The 24,265-nt window shown below is 44.9% G+C and overlaps 1 protein-coding gene across 3 annotated transcripts in view; it reads left to right on the top strand.

Annotated features, from left to right (window-relative positions):
- Positions 1 to 23,813, top strand: part of PPP2R3A (protein phosphatase 2 regulatory subunit B''alpha) — a 62,766-nt gene extending 38,953 nt beyond the window's left edge. For all 3 annotated transcript variants that reach the window (XM_074877933.1, XM_074877931.1, XM_074877934.1), the window contains 8 exons: positions 5,052 to 5,138; positions 7,508 to 7,664; positions 9,735 to 9,783; positions 10,330 to 10,419; positions 11,412 to 11,587; positions 12,083 to 12,201; positions 13,858 to 13,964; positions 18,302 to 23,813. In XM_074877933.1, the coding sequence (XP_074734034.1) occupies positions 5,052 to 5,138; positions 7,508 to 7,664; positions 9,735 to 9,783; positions 10,330 to 10,419; positions 11,412 to 11,587; positions 12,083 to 12,201; positions 13,858 to 13,964; positions 18,302 to 18,398 (882 nt within the window). In that variant the 3' untranslated portion in view covers positions 18,399 to 23,813. The remainder of the gene's footprint in view (positions 1 to 5,051; positions 5,139 to 7,507; positions 7,665 to 9,734; positions 9,784 to 10,329; positions 10,420 to 11,411; positions 11,588 to 12,082; positions 12,202 to 13,857; positions 13,965 to 18,301) is intronic.
- Positions 23,814 to 24,265: the final 452 nt, after the last annotated feature.

Here is a 24,265-nt window from a genome sequence, read left to right as displayed (position 1 = left end):
GAGTGGATCAAGATGGAATTTGTGGTTGTGCTGGCTGTTGGCTGGTGACAAAGGCAGTTCTGTGCGTCTGCCTTTCCAGGTTCCTCTTAAGTCACATGCTGTTTCTGTATTTTTTATGGTCTAAAGGAGGGAATAAAGGCAAGAAACAAATGTCTTTCTAGAGTAATCTGCCAAATGATTACCTTTGGTGTCGTGAAGCAGCAATTGCTGCACTTTCTGGACCTTATTGGGGTGGAACGCATGTTTTGGTCTGAGACACCAGCTGTGTGAAGCAGAGGTTCCATGTCATGGTTTGTGTCCAGAGGGCAACTGAGCACCAGCAGCTGCTCACTCGCCCCTTCCCCCTCAGGACTGGGAAGGAGAAAATACAACAAAAGGCTCAGGAATTGAGATAAGGATAGGGAGGGATGACTCACCAGTTATGGTCATGGGCAAAAGAGAGTCATTAGGAGAAGTAAAAGAATGTACATTTAATTCAAACACTAACACAACAACACTTAACAGAGTAGCATAGTGAGAAATACAACCCACCTCTCCCTTCTTCCCAGGCTCAGCTTTGCTCCCTATTTCTCTCTCTCTGCCCTGCAGCAGTGCAGTGTTAGAGGTTTGGGGGTGCAGTCAGTCCTGCTGCTCCTTCCTCCTCAGGGGCAGGACTCCTCACTCTCTTTCCCTGCTCCAGCGTGGGTTCCCCCTCATGGGAGACAGTCCTCCACGAGCTTTCTCTGATGTGAGTCCTTCCCAGGGGCTGCAGCTCTGCCTGCACTGCTCCAGTGTAGGTCCCTCCCACAGGCTGCAGCCCTCCCAGCACCAGACTGCTCCAGCAGGGGCTGCCCTCAGAGTCTTCCCGACCTTCTTCGGGCGCAGCCCCCTGCTCCGGTGTGGGGTCCACCACGGGCTGCAGGTCAGCATCTGCTCCCCCGGTGACCTCCACGGGTGCAGGGCACAGCCTGTCCTCTCACCACGGGCTGCAGGGGGGTCTCTGCTCCGGTGCGTCTCCCCAGCCTCCTCCTCTTTTCTTCCACTGACCTCGGTGTTTGCAGATGTGTCTCCCTCACAACTCCAACTCCTCCTCCCAGGTTCCTCTTCTTAAACAGGTTATTGCAGAGGTGCAGCCACTGTCACTAATTGGCTCGGCCTTGGCCAGAGGTGGGTGTGACTTGGAGCCGGGGGAGCTTCGAGAAGCTTCTCACAGGGGCCACTGCTGTAGCCCCCTCCCCTGCTACCAAAACCCCGCCATGCACAAACCTAACACATTCCAAGGTAACTGAAGGGCAGGCTGCTACTAAAAAAGGCAACACCTTTTCCTTCTGTCCTTTTCCACAGCTTCCCTTGTGCCTGGGAGAGGTCTTGTGTGACCACCATAAAGCAGTCACAGATCTGGACCCTTCATGAGTACATCAAGCTCTTCAGTAATTCTTGATTCTGCTTGTCTCCACTGTGTTTCCCTACTTCAGTCTGAGTCTTTAGGCACCCTTACTCACAATACTCTGGCAGAGGTGACTTCCTAAGCTTGCTCCCAGGCAGCCAGGAAACAGTAATGCTTGTGGTTGGGCCGAATGGTGTGTAGCTGCGAATCTTATAAAGCTGTGATGTCCTTCACAGACTCCTCGCGCTGGCAGGGCAATGCTGTTCTAGGTGTCTGTGCTGACAGGCGGATTCCTTCTGAGCTCAGCATGCTTGGCCTTGGCAGATCACTGAGTTGGAGCAGAGTCAAGACCCTGGGAGACGGACAGTCTGTTGGGTCAGGTTGCTCCCATCTGGAGTGGCAGTACTTGGCCCGCCTCAGCAGTGGCTCTTCTCTCTGATACCAGGAGTTCCTGTTTCTCACATCTCCTTTCACAGAGTTTGGCACCTCTCTCTTTTTAAAGTTACAAAATTCAGTATTTCCACCAGGAGGTAATGAAGGAAAAAGCTTTGCCCTTGGATTTTGAGACTACTTGGATCCTTTTGATCCTTTCAAGGTAGAGTGCCTTATACCTATTTACAGTGACAGAATGCTGTATTTGCTGCCAGGGCAAGAATTACATTTTATTTGTGTGTTACAGATGAGGGCTGTAAGGAGACACTGGCTTTTGTGTTCATTGCTGGATACAGCATCACTTGGTTGAAATCACCTGGAGAGTAAGCTAACAGTCTAGTACGGGTAAGATGTGTATGCACGTTTCAATTTTTTGTTTGCCTACCTCTGCACCTTTTAGAGGTGCCTTTTGGATACAATAGGCTGTAATTTAATCTGTATCAGTATCTGTGAGCTGTTGTATTGCCAGTATACTAAACTACTTGTGTTTCTTTCAGCAGAGACAGACTTCTGAAGCTGGCGAAGGTGATGCAGAATATCACATGGTGTTTATTGTAAAAGCTTTAAAATGTGACTTCTCCCAGAATATTCAAACAAGGCTCAGTTAGCACTGCATGCTGTTGTTGAAAAGCTGAGTCAACTAAAAAAACAATTTGGCAAAACATATTGCTTGTTGAAAAATGCTTCATCTTACGCAGTATTACCAACGTGAATGTACAAGGGGAGGATGGCCTACAGGATTTAATAAAGCTTTGTGGGTTTTTCCAGAAATGGTATTGCTTTTGTTCTTTTATGGGAAGACTGGGGAAAGGTCTAGAACTGACCTGTCAGTGGTTTGGGTCCTGGAGGTAGATTACATGAGAATAATGGACAAATAGGAAGGGGCTCCCTGTTACAAAGGCATATGTACTGAATTCAAAATAAATAATCTTCTGTGCTGGGAAAAATGAAGCCAGTTATGGCTTTCAGTAAGGCATAACTGACAAGTGTGGCTTGAATGCTGTAAATCATCTCGGGCTGTGTAATTATGTTCTAGAATGTTTCCCAAATGCCTTTTTTGACAGCTTGATTTTCACAACCTGGAAAAGAGAGAAGTATTGACATTTTATACTGATAAATACACTATGTACTATCCATTGAAACTGGACCATTATTTGAATAATAAAGCCTGTACTGAGTGACTGGACATGGTAAAAGAGATCCCACTTTACCTCTGAATGCCTTATTTTCACAGCTAGGTGAGGAGAGAGCAGATAGAACATCTTTATCAATATGGTCTGATACAGGAACAGTTTCTTACATGTCATGATCAGGGGGATATTTTGTTGTCTTTTATTACCCTGCAGGCAAAGAAAAATTGCTGGTTGGGGTCTTTTTTTTTTTTTTCAGATTCTTAGGGTTGTTATTTTTGAGTCCTTAGAATGGTGTGGAAACACTGTATCTTTAAGCATTGCTTCAAAGTTGTCAGGTGTGATAATGAGTTATGTACAAGGTGAGATTCACTTCATCCTCTGAGCTGTTGTGCAATCTGGAAGCAAAGGCCAAATGAAGTCCAAAAATAGAGTCCAGAATGGCAGCAGCTGCCAGAGGCATTAAAGAAGAAACAAACATACAGCTTTTTCATTGTGCTTAAGACCAGAAAAGATCATTGTGATTACCTAGTCTGACCTCTTGCATTACACAGGCCATAGAACATTGCTCAGTGACTGCTATAGTTAGAACAGATTGTTTTGTTTTTAATTGAATTGACACCCAACTTTAGAAGGACATCTGTCTTTGAAGTCTGGAGTGATAAAGAGCCTGCAGTGTTTCTTTGGGAGTTGTCCCAGTGGTTAAGCAATGGCAGTGTAAAAGTAGTGCATTCTTATCTGTCTGAATTGGGCTGATTTTCAGCTTCTGCTTATGTATTTCATGAGAGACAAAAAGTCCTCCTGCTGTCCCATATCTCCCCATGTAGGCTTTTAAGGACCGTGATAGGTGTCATGTTCAGCTAAATTCAATATATTCTCTCTCTTCAGAATATATTTTGAGTCTTCAAATCATTCTTGTTGCTCTCAAAATTACTTGTGCTCACCAGCATTTACTGCCTCACTAATCTGTGTATCCCAAAGCAGACTGTTAGCAACAACTTCATTCTTGGTTCCAGATCTTTTCTGGACTAAGAACCAGTGCTTGTGTGACAGTCAAAGCATGGCTCTTAAATGGTGATTGCCCACTCAAAGCTAGTTCTAAGAAACAAAGCCATCTCATTTAATTTAACTGGATTAATCCCTATAATGTCCATACTGCATAAAATTAATTTTTGTGTTGGAATAGCATGCACTATTAAGCTTTACCAGAATGCTAGGATAATATGTCAACATAATGTCAGAAAGGACATCAAAGGTTTGTTTGTATTAGGTTTGGTTGATGAGAATTATATTGCATAGATTTCAGTGCTGATAGTCAAATTAATTGTATTTCTATTTTCTCTTGTTGAAGATGTTTGTTGTTGTTTCCCCTCTTGCATGTGCTTGATCACACATCTGCGTTTTCCTCACTTTTTGATGATATTTGACAAGCTAACAAGAAGTGGACTAGGAAGGGTTCAAGCTTACTCTTTTTTAGGTACTGGGGAGTGTACTCGGTTTTATACTGTGAACTGTTTCTCTTGGGCTCTCAGAAGTCCGAGAGCTTTTACTCACTTTCACCAAAGGCAGATCAGTAAAGGAGACAAATGAGGTTAACACCTATCTAAGATAAATGCAGACAGATAATCTCTATTGCTTACTTTCAGTGGAGCCACCCAGAGGATGAGCCATTGTTACAGACACAATAGGTCAGACAGCCATTGTGGCTTTCATTTACATGTCCTCCTTCCTCTTCACAAGTCCTGATTTTTTTTTTCCTGGTGCAGAACACTGTATCAGGTGAGATCCATGCAAGCTACAGTGCCTAAAACCTGAAAAACTCCATTTCAGAGCACTTTGAACATATTGCCTTACATAAATCATGCATCTGCATGGTGGAAGCTGTGAAGTAAGAGCAGTGAAAATATTTGCGCAGTGGAAATAGATAATACTGTTTCAGAAACAAATGTCACTTCCAGACTGCACAGTGAATTAAGGATAGTAGTATCTACAAAGCAGATCACAAACCAGTTTTCAAGAAGAAGTCCTCCTAGGATGAGTGAATAAATAAAATTACTGTATTTAAATTCCTGAACTGGTATATTTGAGGAGTTGATTTTAAGAGCACTATTCATGTGTTGCAGGTTATACAGAGAATATTCTACACAGTAAATCGATCCTGGTCTGGGAAGATCACTCTAACAGAGCTGAGGAAAAGCAACTTCTTGCAAGTATGTTGTTTCTGCCCGAACAAGTACAGAATGCATCATCCCTCTGTTCCTGTAGCTGTGTACCGTATAGCAAGGGAGCTGTGCCTGGGTTGTGGGGAGGTCGGCCAAGCGCTCAGTGCCAGGAGAGTGCTGGAGCTGGTGAAGGAGCTGTGTCTGAGTTGAGATGAGAGAAGACCAGGGCCTGGAAGCAGCCAGGAGTGCACTGATAGAAGGCCAAGGGGTGACTGTGCACCCTCTCTGAAGCTACATCGAGCAGATTGGCTCTTGACTCCTGATCTAGTGAAAGGGGAAGGGAAGCAAGACACAGCAGTGCACCTGTGTGAAGTGGCTCGCTGAGCAGCCAAGAGTAGCTGCTGGATTGCCTGTGCTACGCGGTGGGTAGGACAGCCAATTTCCTGACTCCCAACCGGCAGTCTGCCCGCCGACAGTTGGTCAGGCATGTTGTGCTGTGCAATTGCAAGACCGTGCATCTCATGAGCTGATTTCCGCTTCTGCTGTAGACTTGTTCAAAAGGAAGTCTTCATTCTTCAGAATGAAGCTTAGTTCTTGTTAAAATCCCTGTGATGTAGCCTTACACTGGGCAGAGTTCTCAGGGTTTGGATCTCTGTTCTCTGTATATTTTGCCCAAAAGAGCAAAAGGTTAAAACTGTCTGAGGCTGCTCACCTCCAGCCTGACCTAAAAAGCCAGAAACTTTTTAGGCTGAAAAGTTAAGGACTCAGCTAAAGCGGTGAAACTTTCCTACTACATCCTGTTCTCCTTTCCAGATGTAGTGTCCTGTCTTCCTCAAAAGCCTCAAGCATGAATTCATGCTCTTCCTCCTTTCAGATATCTTCTGCCCCACTGATCACATCAACTAATGAAAATATCAGTGCTCCCTTGGATTGTCTCATCCCAGTCGAAGCCCTCTGATCCCAGTTCCTCCCTAACCTCTGTTATAAACAAATCCAACTTACCCTGCCTCTTTATTCACTCATTTTCTCCCTTTATACACTCTTCCCCTTTTTCTCCTTGCATATCTACTCTGCCTTTCATCTCCTGCAGCAGGGAAATTCAGTTCTGGGACCGTAATTTTGCTTGGACAGCTCTTTGCTGCATGTTTAAATGGTATATTTTGGCATGAGCTGTAAAAGAAAATAATTAGTTACTGAAAAACCTCCCTAAGTGATTATCATCTGCAAAGAAATGGAGAGACCCACAAAAAATCTGAAGAGGCTAGTGAGGGATTGATCAGAGGTTTTTAGACTTGAGCATCAGCAAGTCAGAATAGTGCAGGTCTGGCAATGCCATCCTGTTGTCCCTGCCTGCAACCGCTGAACCTGGTAGATAGCATGATGTGAGAGTTTTGTTGAGACTCAGGTGGGTTCCTTGGATGTGGAGATGGCTGAAAGTTGAACCGTCGGTGCTTACATATAGCACTGCATCTGTTTTTATGGTTATGGGTAGAAGGGCCACTAAGCCTGCCTGCTTAGAGACACAACTCCCTGGGATAGCACTCAGGCTGTCTTTCACCTCCTCCCTTCTGAGAGGCTGCGAGGGCAGGGGAGGACAGACCTATAGCTCCCTTGAGTCTATGAGCTTTTTCACATTCCTGCAGCCGTAATTTATTAGACTGAAAAGGCTGCCTGGTATCCCGTGGCCTCAGCACTAGGAGAAAGGCAAACATGCAATACTCTCTTGTCAGTGGGAAGGTGGAGGGGAGGACAGAGGTAGATGTGAAGTGGGAATGAAACAAGGATGTTGTCACTAAACGTTTTCTAACAAGACATGTTAACAGATGTTATGGTTGGAAATCTGTCTAAGCCTCCCAGTTAAACCAGGCTAATTCCTGTCAGTGGCAGTCCAGGAAAATCAGTGTGATTGGTTTGATCTGCTTGGGATCCATCCCTCCTTCCCCATTCCAGGAATGAGTCTGGAGCAAGACTTGATTTTGCCCTTTGGGAGCAAGGCAAGGATGTGTGATGTGTGAAGATATATCTCAGTTCCTGTGGAGAACTGTAAACTTGCTGTTGTAAATGCCTCTAAGAGTCTCTGGTGCAGGTCAGAAATGTTTCACAAATAATGGATCCCAGCTGAGACAGCAGTTGTGTTCTTGTTTCTCTGTCTCTTCACTATAGCTGGAAATTAGCAGAAATTGTTCACAGAAGTGGTACGAATATTGTGTATACATATGCTAACCAGGATAGCCAGGCCAGATGCTCTATAAGTGCCTTTTAAGGAATGCAGCATCAAAATCTCCTATAGAAAGGCTGTATTTTGGATTAGCTCTCAGAGCTGTGTTCACCCAACTTCCCCAGAGGTTGGAGGACTTCAGCTGCTGAACTGCCTCTTTGTCTAGGTTTAACTTCCCACTTTATTTGTACTCTTTCAGACTCTTGCTCTCTTGGAAGAAGAAGATGACATAAATCAGATCACAGATTATTTCTCCTATGAGCACTTCTATGTTATATACTGTAAATTCTGGGAGCTGGACACTGACCATGATCTTTACATCAGCCAGAAGGATCTGGCTAGGTACAGTGATCAAGGTATGCTGCCTGCAAGCTGTGGTGGGACAAAGGGGATTGCTGAAAACAGAATGTTCCCACTAAAGAGTAAAGCCTAGCTTTAATTTGGTTAATTTGATGGTGTAAAAAGCAATTAAATGGAGCCATCCATCTCTTACACAAATGCTGATTTACAGAGACAGTTATAGGGGCTTAGACACAGAGAAATGCAGTACATACTGTTTTCTGGATGAGTAGCTAGAGAGGGAGCTTCTGTTCACGTGTGGGTCACTACCAGAAGGATAAGCTAAAACGATGTCTTGAAACTTGCTGCTTATTTACTGAGGGTTTTGCAGGAACTTGGAAGTAGGGACAAGAAGGACAAGCCCATGTGAACTTCAAAGATTGCTGAAGTGCAATCTCATTACGAATGAGAGAAATTCCAGAGTCCAGTGAAGCTCAGTGAATTTCAGTTTGCAGATGCACTCTGGAGAATCTCTCTTCAGTTCAGTGCGGAACTCCTTTCCACAAATTGAGCAGATGCTGTGAGTTTTCAAAGGTTCAAGGGCCATGGATAAGTTAATGGAATACAAATCCACAAAGGGCTAAAAAATCCAAAGGCATTTGTTCTGTATGTGTTGTGCTAGATGGAGGCACTCGTCAGCTGTTTTTAGGATTATCCGTGTTCTGAGAGCATGATATGCCCATGTGCTTACCTGGTACGACTGTGGATGTAATGTCTTGAATAAGAGCTTGAGCTATTGACCAGCATGTTTAATCCTAAAGACAAAGTCTTCTGGGATTCTTCCATGTGGTTGCTGCACTTTTTGGGAAAGTAGGTCTGGGACAGAGAATCAGATTTGGGGAAATGGGATGCTTGGACACAGTGTGTGACTGGAGGTGGAAGGAAAGGTGAAGTGTGTGGTAAAGTGTTGTAGTGTGTTAGGGCCACAGGGATCTGGAGGTGTGACAAGTTGTCAGGCATTGCTGGAGCTCTGGGGATGGGGACAACGTTTGGTAGGAGCTAAGATCCTAGTGGACTGAAGTAAGAAGGAAGGAAGGGGTGCGAGAGTGATGGTAAGTATGTGTGCCTGTCAGAGTGGTGTGGTAGCCCACATGTTCCGAGTGCAGGTGTTTATGGGAAGGCCGTGGTGGTTCTGGGTGAGTGTGGCAGTCACAGGGGTCAGGAGCTGGATGGGGTGAGGATGGAGCAGTGCCTGACTGGGATATGGGAGACTTGGTCCCTGCTGAGAGGCGGGAATGCGAAGATGGAGTATTTCTTGCACAGGAGGCTTAAGAGCACTGGGTGCTGGGAGATAAAGATAGAAGGGGTGCTGTGGGCAGGGTGAAGGGGAGAAGCAGCCTGTCAGCACTGCACCCGGGGGATCTGAGGGGTGCGGCGGGTTGGGTCTGCCTGGATGGTGTTTCGGAAGCGTGTCAGAGCTACAGACGTGATGGAGAATGTGTAGAAGGAGTGAAGGGGGGGTCTGAAGGAGTGTGTCAGCAGTCTGGGAGGGTGAGGTCGGTGTGCAAATCCTGCTCAAGACTGGTATTTGCTGCTTGGCTCGTGTGTCTCTGCCATAACAATCTATCCCACACATTTCCTGGCTGGCAAAGTCCTCCCACTCACCTGAAATGATGCTTGCTTTTCGTTGTCCTTCCCTGCAGCAGGATTGCCACAGCTTGTGCTCTGCTAGGAAGTGTTTTGTAAGGGTTTGGTGTGTGATTTTTGCTTGATAACTGAGCTTCTTTTGCAATACATGCTGAAATAGTCATCTTCTATCAGCAGGATTTGCTTTTGTGACAGATTCTACTGCAGCAAAGTAGGAGTAAGACTGCCCATGTCCAGGAATCCAGATAACACACAGTTGCCATATTTGTGGGGAAATACAGTGTTTGGGAGGATACAAAGGCAGGCACACTGGGAGAATCAGCTTTGTTTTTTACAAAATGCTGCTAAACAGAGACCAGTAAAGTGGTTAGGCAGGCAATGTAGATAGAGCATTCTTTTAGCAACGGGAAATGGCTTTGTGTGGATTCAGCATAAACAACTGATCGCAGTTATTCCTGTGACCTGTAGCTTCATTTTCTCTGTGTTTTCTTTGTTTCCAGCTTTATCAAACAGGATTATCGAGCGAATATTCAGCGGCGCTGTGGTGAGGTGAGGAATAGCATACTGGTTGGGGATAGAAGTGAAAGGTATTTCTGATTAGAAATGTAAGATACTCTCAAAAATCCCCACTGATCAGAGTGGTTTCCAACATGGTGTTCCAGTTGTTATCTTAAGAAAACAAATTACAAAATCCTATAGAATGACCAACTGTAGACTTTGTTGTAGAACATGCTGGGCATAACTGGAGGGGAACACGCAAGCACCATGTGTTTGTGCCCCACAATGGCACAGGGATAGCTGGAGAGCACTGCTTTAAAGTCTCAGAAAAGTAAAACAGCCCAGCACTTGTGGGAGGGGACGTGGTAGATGAGCCTCAGCTCTGCAGTGACAGCAAGGCAGCAAATGCTGTGCTTGTGGGGAAGCATGCAAGGGCTGGTGCTGCAGAGTGCAGGGAGTACAGGCTAAATGGGTGATGGCCCATTTTCTCTCACCAGTGATTTGGTGCTTTTGAAAAATATGTTTGATAACATTACTGAGTATTCAGGAGCCTGGTGATCTGGGGTTGTGGTTTTTTTTTTCTCATGTGTCTTCCAGAGGCAATGAAGTTCAAAAGGAAGGCCGCATGAGTTATGCTGATTTTGTGTGGCTCCTGATTTCAGAGGAAGACAAAAGGAGTGCTACAAGGTCTGAATGGTTTCTGTGTCTTAGTAAAAGTATTGCGATGAGCAGATAAGATTATAGAAACTTCTATGATGTACTGCTTTCTACAAGAGACATCAGCCTGGGTTCCAGTGATTATTAGGAAGAAAACGACTTACTGTCAACATTTGGTCAAATCATTTGCCTTTCTTGATGAGAAGTTGTGTAGAAGCAGAGTTTTCTTGTAATCAATCCCTTGTCATCAATCCCTTCAGTTACCCAATGCCATGAAGCACTGGCACTGGGTATAAACCTATGAGATGTCTGCAGCAGATAGGCGTGTTCCCTTCAGGCATGTAGTAAGTGCTGAAACCAGGACAGAAGGGTTTGTAGGGAAACTTCACTGTCTCACTCTAAAACCTGCCCGTGTGTCTGGTTTACACAGCTAGTAGGAGCCTGTTGTGCAGAGTTGAACTAAATCTGCATGCAATTATTAGGACAGGGATTCTTATGAGTGAAAATGAGAAGAACAATTCATAAATGCAGGATTGAACTATACAGAGGTGAAGGGAGGATGTAGAGTGCAACTGCCTGAAAGCATTGCCTTCTGTATAAAGGAGTAGAGGACATAAGTCTGCCTCATCACTCACTTAGGGTCACTCAGGGATAGCCATTGTCCCGGGTTCAGTTGGTTGTATTCGGCCAACTTCTGCTGCTGAATCGGGTGGGGACACCCTAACCAGTGTGAGCAGGTTGAGCTGCAACACTGTGGACACTTGCTCCAGCTACCAGATGAAACAGGTGATGAGCATGGCTGTGTTCACAGGCCACCTAGGAGACTAACAGGAAGCACTCTTGAGCATTGGCCTGTGCCCTGATCCTTCTCAATGGGTGTTTTCATCCCTGGTTTTATGCCAGCCTTTGGGCAGAAGAGCATTAGAGGATGGGGGAAGGGGAACGTGCATTGCTGCAATCTCTGCCATATAGATTCCCTAGTACAGTGCTGCGCTTTCACTAGTCCTGTCTCTTTTTCCTAGCATTGAGTACTGGTTTCGGTGCATGGACCTGGATGGGGATGGAGTGCTCTCCATGTATGAACTGGAGTACTTTTATGAGGAGCAATGTGAGCGGATGGAAGTGATGGGCATAGAACCACTGCCATTTCATGACTTGCTGTGTCAGATGCTTGATCTCGTTAAGCCAGAGAGGGAAGGTAAGTCCTGTTCCATGGGAGTTTCCATCCTCTGATCTATGGTGGATTGAGAAAGTAATGTCACTGTGAAACCCGTCTATAGGGGCTGAAATTGCTGCACAAGGTTGAAGTCTGAACAGTGGCTATTGTGCCGTATGCAACAGGAGGTCTGAAATACTAAACCAGGAGACCTTGTGAATGAACTTGCTGGAACTGGAGCAACAAATCTTGTATATTCCAGCTGTGGGATGTGCTAATATTCTAGATTATGAAACTGGACCATCCCCATTCACATTCTTTCATATTTCACATCAATGTGAAAGATCTCCATGTGTATGTGACATTTAAGCCTCCTAAACTTACCCATTTATTGAATAGTGTTAAAATCCTTGACTGACTTGGGAAGAAATTTTATAATACTGTAGCATACTGGTGGTACAATGAAAACTTTGATAAGACTGACAAAGGACAGGTCCAGTCTCTCACTAAGCACAGTAATGTGGGTTTTTTCTGTAGGAAGAGTAACCCTGCGAGACCTGAAGAGGTGCAGAATGGCTCATGTGTTCTACAACACCTTCTTCAATTTAGAGAAATATCTGGACAATGAACAGAGGGATCCCTTTGCAGTGCAAAAGGTATCAATCACCTTTATTGCTAAATACAGGCCTTCTCAAACCCATCTTTGGAATGCTACTGGATGGAGGGAAAATCCAACTGAATATAAGGAAGCTTTTTTCACAAGTAGGCCAGTTAAGCACTGGAACAGGTTGCCCGGAGAGGTTGTGCACCTTCTGTTCTTGGAGGTTTTCAAGATGTGACTGGACAAAGCCTTGAGCCCCCTGATCAGATCTCATAGCAAACCCAGATTTCAGCAGAGCATGGGACTAGAGGTCTCCTGGGTCTCTTCCAACACAAGTTATACTGCTATTTTATGATTTGGTTGCCATCACTGATCCCACGACACCAGCACTGGCAGTGCAGTGTGTGATTCTAGAGAATGACTAGAGTCTGCTGAGTTGCACTGACTCAGCAGGCTGAAAGCAGGGGCTGAGCTGCACTAGAAGGGAACCTGCTTTGCCTAGTTTAGAAAGGAGCTGTGAGATTCAGAACTTGAGATCCCATTTGTCTCCTTCCATTCCCTACAAGCTGCAGTCATAATTAAGTCAGCTACATTGTGAAGATCTGTTAAACATCTGGGTTGGGGTCTGATCCTTAAAACTGCACTGTCAGTTTTCCCATAGCCTAAACAGAACCAAAGAGACAGACAGGGGCCGAGGCAGATGAGGTGCCAGCTCCGTGATCAGGCCACATATGTGGCAGAGTAGATGGAAGGTTTGGATGTTGCAGATTGTGCCTCATTACCAGCCTGGCTGCGCTGTCTTCATCATCCTCTCTTCCCAAGCAGAGAAAATACAGGAGGAGATTGTGGCTTTTGTATTTTGCAGTTGTTGCTCACCACTAACTGTGGGATGAGACTTGAGTTTTGTCAGCTGTTGGTATAAAGTCCCTACTTCTGGCTCCCCTTGCGTATCCAGTGAAATCAGATGTGACCACAGCTAGATGTGACTGTCTGCCAGAAGCCTCTTATCTGGTCAAAGTACACTAAAGCGGAGGGGATGCCAAAACCAACTCTGGTTCCCTCCCAGCTGTTCCCACATAAGTAAGAGGAACTTTGTGGTTCCATGATTCAAGGCTTAAATATATCCCAAGCCAGAACCACCCTATTTGTTTGTTTGTTTGTTTAAACTGGATCATCGTAAGAGCAGTCAAGTGGGACCAGGGGGGAAAACTTATTTTCCCCATTTTACAGTAAATGGCAGAGGGCCAAATGTTTACGAGGATGTTATTCTGTAACCTCTCTCAAACTTGCCCAAATTTAGCAAACTCTGAAGAGTTCCTCAAAAGATCAGTTGCAATTAACATTTAATTAAAGATTTTAAATCACTAAGTTCTTTAACCAATTACAAAGTGCACAGATGCAGAGCTTGCTGAGCTAGAGCAAAGAAAATGTGCAATTATTAACGTTCATCATTTCTGAAATGAAGCAGGCTCGGTTGGTAGATCAGGTCACACACTGAGCTTTGAGGGATGTATTTTTTCGTAGTCATTTATGTGCAGATGTTAAAATAGTTTAAGATAATTGTGAATCTTTCAGTTAAGGCAACTTTTGACTAGCTGTTTCTGTACAGTTGCTTACTATTCCTAGAATTGCTGCTTCACGTGTTTAGACCTGTTGTCAACAGCTGTGGAGAGGTATGGACATAGTGTGCTTGACTGTCTGGTCTCTTTAGGACATTGAAAATGATGGCCCTGAACCCTCTGACTGGGACAGATACGCTGCTGAAGAGTACGAGATTCTTGTGGCTGAGGAGTCTGGGAACGAACAGCTCCAAGAAGGGTAAGCGTAGGCACTGCGCTGCCCTGGGGACACACGGCTCCAGCTGAGGTTTAGTAGAAGGTAGTGGGTTAGTGAACTTAGCATTTGGACTCAACACTGGAGCATGTGAAGCCTGAAACAGTTGCTCCAAAAGGCAGTCTTGGTGTCTTTGTCACCGTGGGCTTCTTTGTGGGCAGCCCTTTGAATCAGCTACACACGCTGCAGTGACGAAGGGAGCTGTGAAAAAGGACAAAGCCTTTTTCTTTTGGCAACCATACAAAGAGATCAAATGACTTTTGCTGGTCTTGGCTGTTTATTGACCATGTCACACTATCATAGATTAGAAGCTGTAGCTCTGTTAAATTTATACTTAGCGGAGACTTTCTTGAGTCAAATAATTTTCCTTTCTGCCAAACTTTATGCCTATTAGTTTGTGCTATTCCTAAGATGTGTTTCAGTGTTTTCATTCATTTTCAAAGTTTGCTGAGACTTTTTCTTTAAAACACTGTTGGTTTCTGCAATACCTACACTCATTCTTGCAGCCTTCTATAAAATTACAGACAGACACTCCAGCTATCCTCACAGTCAATGAATTTAGGCAGAGCAGCTCCAGAACCTCTCTGTGTGCAAGGGCTTCCTGCAGAGGCTCCTAACAGAGACTCAGTATAATTATCTTTTAGATTTGTGTCTGTGTTAGTATCCTCTTAAGACTATTTGTCTGTAAGTTTCCAGGTTAATATAACAAACATCCAAAGAATGCTTACCCCATGTTAATCTTGCATGATTCAAGATTTCATCCGTTCTTGAACAGTATTTGCAGAACCCTCGAAGTAAGAGTACTGAGAGGACTGCATAATTTTCAAAACTTCCCACACTGGAAATGGCTTGGGATAACAGTAGCACCTACTAATTAGCCACAGAGATTTGCAAAGCTATTGAGAGCTATGTTTCCCTCTCCCCCTGTGATGTGCATCCAAACAGCTATGGGCTGTTCCCTCCTCTCCTTTAAGCTGCCTTGCCTTTTTGTGGCCTTCACAATGGAAGATGAGGTAACACAGGATGGAAGATAAAATTGCTGTATTTCCTTCAGCTGCTTTGCAACACCTGTATCCTCAGCAGAGAAAAGAAATAGGAGTCTGCCATAAAAGCTTTGCAGGACCATGAATCCCCGAACTCACCACAAACAGAGGGAAAGTGGCAGGTGATGTCAGATTTTTGAAGTCTGTCTGAAACAGCTCTGTGTCTTCCTGTAAAGAGCATGTCAGCAACCTTGCTGCTTGCTTTTAAGAGCCCCTGAAAAGCTCTGTAGTCATGGCAGCAGGATTAGATCTCATTTGTGGAGCATAGCAACAGACCACGCAGGAAAAAAGGAAGGGGAAAAAGAAAAACAAAGAGCTGGATGCCCAGACAAATTTGCCAGAAACAGGCATTGAGTTTTTGCACATACGTTGTTTCTGCTGTCCTCTGAGGATGACAGAACCAGGGAGTGGGGACAAAACCAAGACAATTTATGAGCTCTCTGAGAGACTGGAAGATTTTTGTCTAAGTTAGCTGGTGGAATCTGAAATCTGGTATTTGTTGTCTTAATACATTTGCAAATAAGCATCATTGAGCAGTCACAGATTAATTGGTAAGTGTGTACCACATTTGTGAGTGAGCCCTGTCCGTAGCTTCTCTGGATGAAAGGTTTCTGAAGGCAGTCAGCGGCTGTCTGCAGGCTTGCCCTTGAGGGAGCACTGCTCCTGAAGAGGAATCTCATCAAGACAGTGGATATTCGGAGTGACTTCAAGGATGCTGTGATTCTATTGAGCTACAGTCACCAAAAATAAGATGAGAAAGGTGTCATCTTGCTCAAGACAGCAATGAAGCATCATGTTTTCCTGGAAGCTTAAGCCATGCTCTGCTTTATACATCTGTGAATGAGATTTAACGAAGAGAGTCTGTTCCCTGGTGAATGTATACACAGAGTGGTGTTTGAAGGCAGAATCAATAGTTGAATCTGACCAACACAAGCTCTTAATGCAGATATAAGCCTTGGTTTTGCAGAAATCCTTTCCTGCAGTCCAGGCAATGGCCCGCCTGGCAGAAGTGGGCACTGCTTTGTTCACTGTTCCAGAAACCAGTTTCAGCCAGCTGATGTACATGGAAGCCACAGGTGCCTTCATGGAAAGAAACCTTTCTCCACAGGAAGGGAAATAAAGAGGAAGAGGCCATCTTTTATTAGCTGCTGATAGGAAAGAATCCCCTTCATCTGAGCAACAAGGAGCAAGGGCACAATGCAGAGCAATCCTGCTCAAGGTGGGACAAAGACACAGGATCAGACGATGTTGCTTTAGGCAGCTTAAACCATTTTTTCTTGTCTCCCTCAAGTCAGCTGATGGCTCAGTCGCTCACTTTAATGAACCCAGCAGCACAGGGAAGCAAAAGGGGGAAGAAGTATATTGCTGAACCACCCAGTGACAAAATGTGTGTATGTCAGAAGGAAGGACAAAGAATTTCCTGGAGTCATTTGCCTTCTCTGAACAAGCTAGAGTTGCCACGGTTGAGTCTTGAGGAATGGGCGTTTAATCTACATGTGCCCATATGTGTATTTATGGGACTGTGAAGTTTTGAAACTGTCCTGGAAGTAGAGTGGGTGATTATCTTTAGTGCTAATCTCGTGGAAGAGCTGTCCCTTGGATGCTTCCTAGACATAAAAGTGGAAAGCGTTTTTTCCAAGACGGGAAAGGCAGGCACTGTTGAGCCTTAAGGAGCAAAAACGTGAAGTGGAAAAGAACTTAGAGGGGAAAGGACAGTGGGGAAGCCCCTTTTGAAGCAGACACAAGAAGGTTTAGTCCAGAAAAAAAATTATAAAGGAGCTCCAAGTGCTGGTGAATGTGCAAGATAAACAATACAGGAAAGAAATCACATTCCATGTGTAGGGAAAAAAGGAAGAAAGCTAATTGCAGTTGGTAAAATTGAAGGAAAAGAGGATGCAAAAGGAACATTCCTAAGAACAGCATTCAAATAGAAATAAAAAGTTTTCCTCAGCTGCATCATCTTAGACCAAGGAGCCATCAGAGAAACCGAGGCACGTACGAAGAGGCAGGGGCTGTTCCCAGGTGGGGAATGCCGGGAGGGCAGGGCCGTGCAGGCTCCCCACAGCTCCCGCTTGAGCACAAAGTTTGCATGTTGTGCACTTCTTCACAACCTTGCACGCCTGATCAGAACAGTTACTGGTGGAGGATCCAGACCATTGTTTTCCTTCTCCCACTTATGCGAGGATCCAGAAGGTGGCAGAATTACTAAGCAGGTGCTTTTCTTTATGGAAGAGAAGATCTCTGTGCTGTTCCTCTCTTCTTCCCATAGGGATCACCAGACTATAGCTTGGAATCCTCCCCACTGCAGGACATCCACGCTGACAGGCTCCCAAGGATTTGCTGTGCCTGCATAGGGGTTAGGGAAGGGAAAAAGAGCACAAGAAGCGATAGACAGTTCTTTCTTGGCACCATCCATGCTGGGGTATCAAAGGAGCTAACCTTCTTGCAGCACAGTTTACCACCAAACAGACAGAGCTATTCCTGTGCTCGCCATTGGAACACCTGCTGCAGCATTGCCTTCATAAGCAGTATTGCTTTCAGAACAAAAGAAAAAATGTGAATTTCTTGGGAGTCCTGAGAAACTAACCTGTAGTGTGCTGAGACTGGAGGGAAAACATCTTAAAAAAAGTCACTTCTCAGGAATAGGAATGGGATGAGAGCCCCAGAGCAATACCCTCTGCTGCAGAGCACAGAACCCAACCTGCCCGAATAGTGCAACTGGCTGGAGCTGAGAAGTCACAGCCAAACCTCCTCGGGCCATAAATGCTAAGACCTGGATATTAAACTTCAAACCAAGTGAGAGAGGAACATGACAGCATGGCCACAATTGTTCTTCTGTGGATGTCAAAACATATCCTAAGCCGGAAGAGGCTTTGGAAACCAGGTGTTTCTGAGCAGGTCTGAGCAAGCCAAATCTCCTCTAGGGCCTGGATGTGTGTGCGGCTGGACGACTTTATCTCTACACTGAACTATTAAGGCTACTGTGAGATACTGACAATTGTTACTGAAACTGGATTCAAATTTTATAATGCTGAACACCAGTGAAGAGTTATTCTGGAAATTACAAATGAGGATGGATGGGAGCACAAAGTCATGTCAGCTCTCAGAATACTGATTACTACCGCAGTGTTTTCAATGCCTTATAAATATCCTCCTCGAGGTTAACATCTTGCATGCTACTATATTTTAGTCAGCTGTTTTAGTAGCCACTGAAATAACTTACCTGAAAACACTTTCACCAAAATACAGCTTTTAAAGACATACCTTTTATCTTTGCAGATCATTTGAAGAAGACTATGACACAGATGAAGTCTTATCTCCCTCTGAAACTGGAGACAAGTCAGACAAACTAGTTATCTCAGATCTCTCAGCATAGAGAAATGGAAGACATTTAATCATTATCTTTCAAACTGGATAGAATTCAGTCCCAAGACATTTAGGGATTTTTCTTAAATCCGTCATTGGAGCAATGTGCTTTATTTTGTACACTGTAACTTGAGAACCCTTTTTCTCTTCCTGTGTAATTGCAATAAGGTAATTTCTATAAAAAGGCTTTTTACAACGTGTTACTGTGCACGCTCATTAAAAATGGTGATTGCACCTTGTTTCATTTATATATAGATTCTGTTATGTCCCCAGATGTGCAATAAATGCCAGCATCTAAAGATGAACTGTAACAACTGCATGCAACATCTACAGTGGTCATTTCTCAGTCAGTGCCATTCTGTCCCCTTGACTTTATACCAGGAGTGACAGCAGAGCTGCCAAATTAACTTAATTTAAATGTATGTCTAGAAATCTTTTAAAACACAGTTCTGGGTTTTTTTCTTAGTGTCCTGGAAATCAAGGCAACATGCCTGCACGTGGGGAGAGTGAAGTCTCCTTTTGTGCTTTAAACCACACGCTCTTACAGTTGATACTGGACATATTTTACTTGTATGACTCTATGGACAGTTAAAGCACTACATGATACAATGTTTCTCTAAGAATTTGAGAGATAGTTAAAATTTCTACATATGCTCCTGTGCATAAGAAGATCTTCCTCAGGCTAGTGTTCTATCTCTGTAGGAAGTATTTTCTAGCATGTTTACAAAAAAGAGACATAAGCTGTTCAGCTGGTGCATTGAAACTGCTGTGTCTTGTGTGCACCAGTTCCATCCATTCCCTGTGTTCTCCTCTCTTGTGTTGCTAACCTGGAAGCTGAGATGGTGAAGAAAAAAACCCAATCCTAACCTAGTGTGCTAAATTTGTTACTGGAGGGATCCTTTAACTGGTAAAGGAATTAGTCTGTAATATTGCCAAAAATTTTTTTCCCAGCCATGAAGTAGGCCCATCTCAGAGAGGAAACACTGTCACTAATGAATTCTTGCTTTAAGTGCAAAATTAAACTGGCTTTCCCCATAGAATCGCAACTGGTGGCTCTGGTACTAGCACAGAGTCTGCTGCTGGAGCTGTTCCTCCTTGCCAAGGAGTAGCTGTCTGTGATTCAGCACGGAGGCAATTACAACATACATCTTACCAGTCCTCAATTTTGGCCATCAGAGATACACAAATAGATCTGGTACTTACCTTCTCCAGCTTGGGACAGGTTTCAGCTGTCATATTTTATTTCAACTATCGTAATTGTGCCCAAATATGTAACGCTTGGTTGGTATGTATATGCTGGATTTCCTCTCAGCTCAGTGTCAGCATATCAGGCCGTGCCTCCTGGGGACATCCCTGCGTGAATCCCTGCCAGAACACCCCGAGGCCATGGCCAGCACCAGGATCAGCCCTCCAAGCAGGCACCTCCTTGCCTGCACCACAGGCAGAGCCCCTCCAGTTAACAGATACCTCGTGTGTACACATGCACACGATTAGCCTGGTGCATTGTGCACATACAGATACTAGCACAAGGGAACAATAATCCCTGGATGATACCTCTGGGTGTTAATAACCAAATAAGTAATTGGCTGATCACTACAATGCAGCTTCACCTTTTCCAGGAGCCTTCGAAGCGTAACGCCTGCCTCCCAGTGCCCGGGTGGGAGGTACTGCTGCCTTGTTGAGGTTAGTAACTCTCTCCTCAGGATCAGACTCTGAAAGAGAGGAAGTTTTCAGTTGTCCTGAGCTTGGAGATCTGTTTTTTCTTGAACAAAGCTGCTATTTTTATCCAGATGCATATACACCCCCCAGGATCCTGGATTTATTTGGGAAACTTCTGGATGGCCAGGTTATTAGAAAAGGCACTGCAAGGTAACTTCCAGGCCGTAATAAAGGCTGTAAGCAGGGAGCACTCTTACCCAACCAGGATAAGCCTCTTTGAATGCAACAAGCACACAAGAGTGGCTCTGTTCAGCACCAGGGTGTTTGAATCGCATCTCCATCATCACTATAAAACCTTGAGGGGAAAAGCTTTACTGGGGATGATTCCGCAGAGGCACAAATGCAGAAGCAGCTAGGAAATGACTGTAGACACAGACAGAGGATGGCAGTCGCACAACCACTAACTGAAACCAGCTCTCCACTTTTTAGCAGACAGAACATAGGCAAAGCTGTCCAGTGCTTTTCTTCACTGTCTAGGTCCAGAGTGGCCTTTTACTCTTGACTTGGTAAAATTTTACATCTCTCCAAAGGCAAAGATTCCTCAGAGGAACAAGAACACCCTGACCCCATTCTAGGCTGAGATTGAAGCTTCATGTTACTTCAGCATTGCAGCAGTATGGGAATGTCCAGTTTGCCAATTACGTAAAGCCTCATTCCAGACTAGCTTGGTGATTGTCTCTTAAAGGTTTTTAACCTGGGATAGCCCTTGCACCTCAAAGAAAAGAAGTTCTCCTAGTGCTGTACAGAGTAATTCAGGTTGGAAGGGACTTCCATAGGTCTCCAGTCCACCTCCTTGCTCAAAGACAGGCCAGCTTCAAAGTTAGAGCAAGTTCTCAGGACCTCATCTAGCTGAGTTTTGAAAAATATCCACAGGTGGTGATTCTACAACCTCTCCACATACTATTCCTCCTCCCCCTCCTCATGGGAGTTCAGAGCAACATCCTTTTCCAGGAAGGATGGATAGTCTGGGAATGCACAATTTCTTTTTCACACAAGGAGGGAGTTAGATGAAGGACTCAAGGACTCACCAGTTGAGCAAGTGACACCCTGTTCTCAAGCAGCAGATGTTGGGATGCAGATGCAGCTCGTGATGGGCTCTCAAGAGCTGGTCCTCCAGCAACTCTCGTTGCATTGCTCTTTGGTTTGGCATTTCTTTCCTTGCTAGGGCGTACCTTGAGCCTCCTTCTGTTCCTGCTCTCTCTATTCACCCACCACTTCAGGATCGTTCATTTCCCTCCTCATACGTCTTTTGCTCAGGGGCTTTAACTCAGCCCATCAAATCAATTCAGACTTGCACCTCACACCACACCAGTCTGCCTGAACTGGTGCCTTTTTTTGAGGAATCACAGAATTACAGAATGGTTTGTGGGCTGGGACCTTAAAGATCCTCTAGTCCCACCCCCCTGCCATGGGCAGGGACACCGTCCACTAGCCCAGGTTGCCCAAAGCCCCGTCCAACCTGGCCTTGAACCCTTCCAGGGAGGGGGCAGCCACAGCTTCTCTGGGCAACCTGTGCCAGTGTCTCACCACCCTCACAGGGAAGAATTTCTTCCTTAGATCTAATCTAAATCTCCCCTCTGTCAGTTTAAAACCGTTACCCCTCGTCTTATCCCTACACCCCTGATCAAGAGTCCCTCCCCACCTTTCCTGTAGCCCCTTTCAGTACTGGGAGGTCACTCTAAGGTCTCCCTGGAGCCTTCTCTTCTCCAGCTGAACACCCCCAACTCTCTCAGCCTGTCCTCACAGGGGAGCTGCTCCAGCCCCTGAGCATCTTTGTGGCCTCCTCTGGACCCACTTGAGCAGGTCCATGTCCTTCTGCCATTGGTGCCCCCAGAGCTGGACACAGCACTGCAGGGGGGTCTCAGGAGGGCAGAGTAGAAGTGGAGAATTCCCCCCCTCGCCCTGCTCGCCACACCGCTCTGGATGCAGCCCAGGACACGGTTGGCTTTCTGGGCTGTGAGTGTACATTGCTGGCTCACAGTCAGTTTTTCCATCCACTAATACCCCCAAGTCCTTCTCCGCAGGGCTGAAGAAGTCAGTATCCAGAGCCTGGTAAAAATCACCACTTACTAGGTTGACTTTTCAAGGTTTATCTTCAGTAAATTGAGCCAGAAGCTTGTAGCTGGTCTGCTGAGCCCTTTGGCCCCCAAACCCAAGGCCCTCACTTCTACAGAGGTTCACTGCTGCTATGACGAAGTGACTCCAAACCCAACTTAGGCTTTCTAGTAGTTCAACACAACAGTCTAATCAAAGGAAAAAAAAAAGACAACTTAACAGCAAATGTTTTGCCTCAAATGTAAGTATAAGGACAAGCTACAGAAGCCACTCCCAGCTTGATCTCAGTGCAAAACGTAGAGTGATTTATATTCTTTACTCTAGGAGTAAAAATCCATTCTCTCTCACTAATACAATTGAAGATAACCATAATTCAGCAGCCACAGATGAATTAGTAAAGGAGGTATTCTACGCCCATTTGTGCCTTAGCCCTGCCCACAGCTGCTCTGGATGGAAGGTTGCTAAACCTGCAGTATGTAAGCAAGGTAAATTTGGGAACTCCTGTTCTATTCGTAGCTTTTCTTTCTGGCTAGTCAAAATGTAAGACAGGGATGTTTGTGAACACGGACACCAGAACCTCCTCTGCTGCAACACACACCAGCTTCAGAGGTCAGCGAGCTCTCTAGAATGAAGCAAAACCAAGAATCACCACACAAAACTTGTCAGAGTCCAGTTCACTCTGACTTTGCCTCCCGTCTCCAACTGTCAATGCCACTTTAGATGTTGCATACCCTTAAAGACAGATCATGCCTTCTGCATTGCAAATCCAGCTCACACTGAAGTCTGTTACGAGCTGGATTCCTTTTTCCTTACCAGTAGTCAGAAAAGTGAGTAAAATTCAGTTTTGCATGATGAAAAAATACATTTGTGTTTATGTGTTCTCTCTAGTCTGCTTTTGTCTAGCAAAAAGAAGTCCTGTGTCTTTACAAAACCCTTGCTTTTTATTTTTATATTCACAAATATTCTCTCTCTGCAGTACTAAGATTGGAGATATGGCTCGATACAACCACATGCAATTACTGCTGGAATGGTACTAGCTCGATTTTTTTCTTTTTTCTTCTTCTAAAACCTCAGTAGCAATTGCTGCCTTAAGGGTTTTCACCGGTCCGCCAAGCGCAGGCCCTGCCCAAGCCCCTTCTGCCGCGCTGCCACCAAGCGGCAGTGTTGCAAAACGGACATGGGAGCGAGAAAGAAATTCCAGTCTCAGGTTTACAGAAAACGCTGCGGACAACCTTCCTGCTCACCTGAACTAAGGATTTAAGAAAGCCGGCTCGAGATACTCAAACCAAGGTACTGCGCTTAGTTATTAAAACAAAATACGCCTGAAAGGCCAAGAAAAGTGTCAAGCTAATGGTGAGCATTTTTGGAGTATGGTGTTTCTACATCGCAGTGTCTTAGGCCTATGCACTCAGTGAAGAGCAGGAGCTACTGTAAGAAACACACAGAAACAGTGCTGACCCTTGTGTTCTCATCTTTCCTCTGTATCACTGGGTGATGGTTTTAGAAACTGAGTATTTAACAATAAAGGTTCTCATACTTTGTAAAAGTAGTTTGGAGACATTTTGTGCTGGCATGGTTTTATCTTTGTATTTTTACTTTGTATTTTCTTCTCTTTTGGCAAATAAAGGATTTTTGAATTTAAAAAGTAAAACCTGTCTCATAGTGGTGGGGTAGTGTTATTGTTCACTTCATCTCCAGCTGCTGTCCCAAAATTGCTTTCCCTGCTGCTGCTAAGCTCATGCCACCCAGTCACCTGTCAGCAAGCCTGCCAAAGCCAAAATTCCAGGCTTTCTTCTCAAAAATACTGGGGAAAACAAGCAATCCGACCACTTACCTTCCTCACATCTTCATCCTCAACAGAGAGCACTGTCCCCGTGCTGACTTACCAAAACGCCAGGCTCCCTCACCTTAACCTGTCCCGACAAAAGGGACGTCTCCCGATCTTCTGCAAGAGGAATGAAGAATAACAAAAAAAGAGAAAAAGCAACGCCTTTTCTAATTTCATTATATGCAAATGCTCAAGCAGAATCACTGTATTATCATAGTACTTCATCTGTGAGACTGACGGGTCAGCCTTCCCTGTGTGCCTAGATCTGGACAGTA

The sequence above is a fragment of the Strix uralensis genome, chromosome 9 (assembly GCF_047716275.1).
Source record: "Strix uralensis isolate ZFMK-TIS-50842 chromosome 9, bStrUra1, whole genome shotgun sequence".
NCBI lineage: Eukaryota > Metazoa > Chordata > Aves > Strigiformes > Strigidae > Strix > Strix uralensis.
This window is presented reverse-complemented; position numbering and strand designations above follow the sequence as displayed.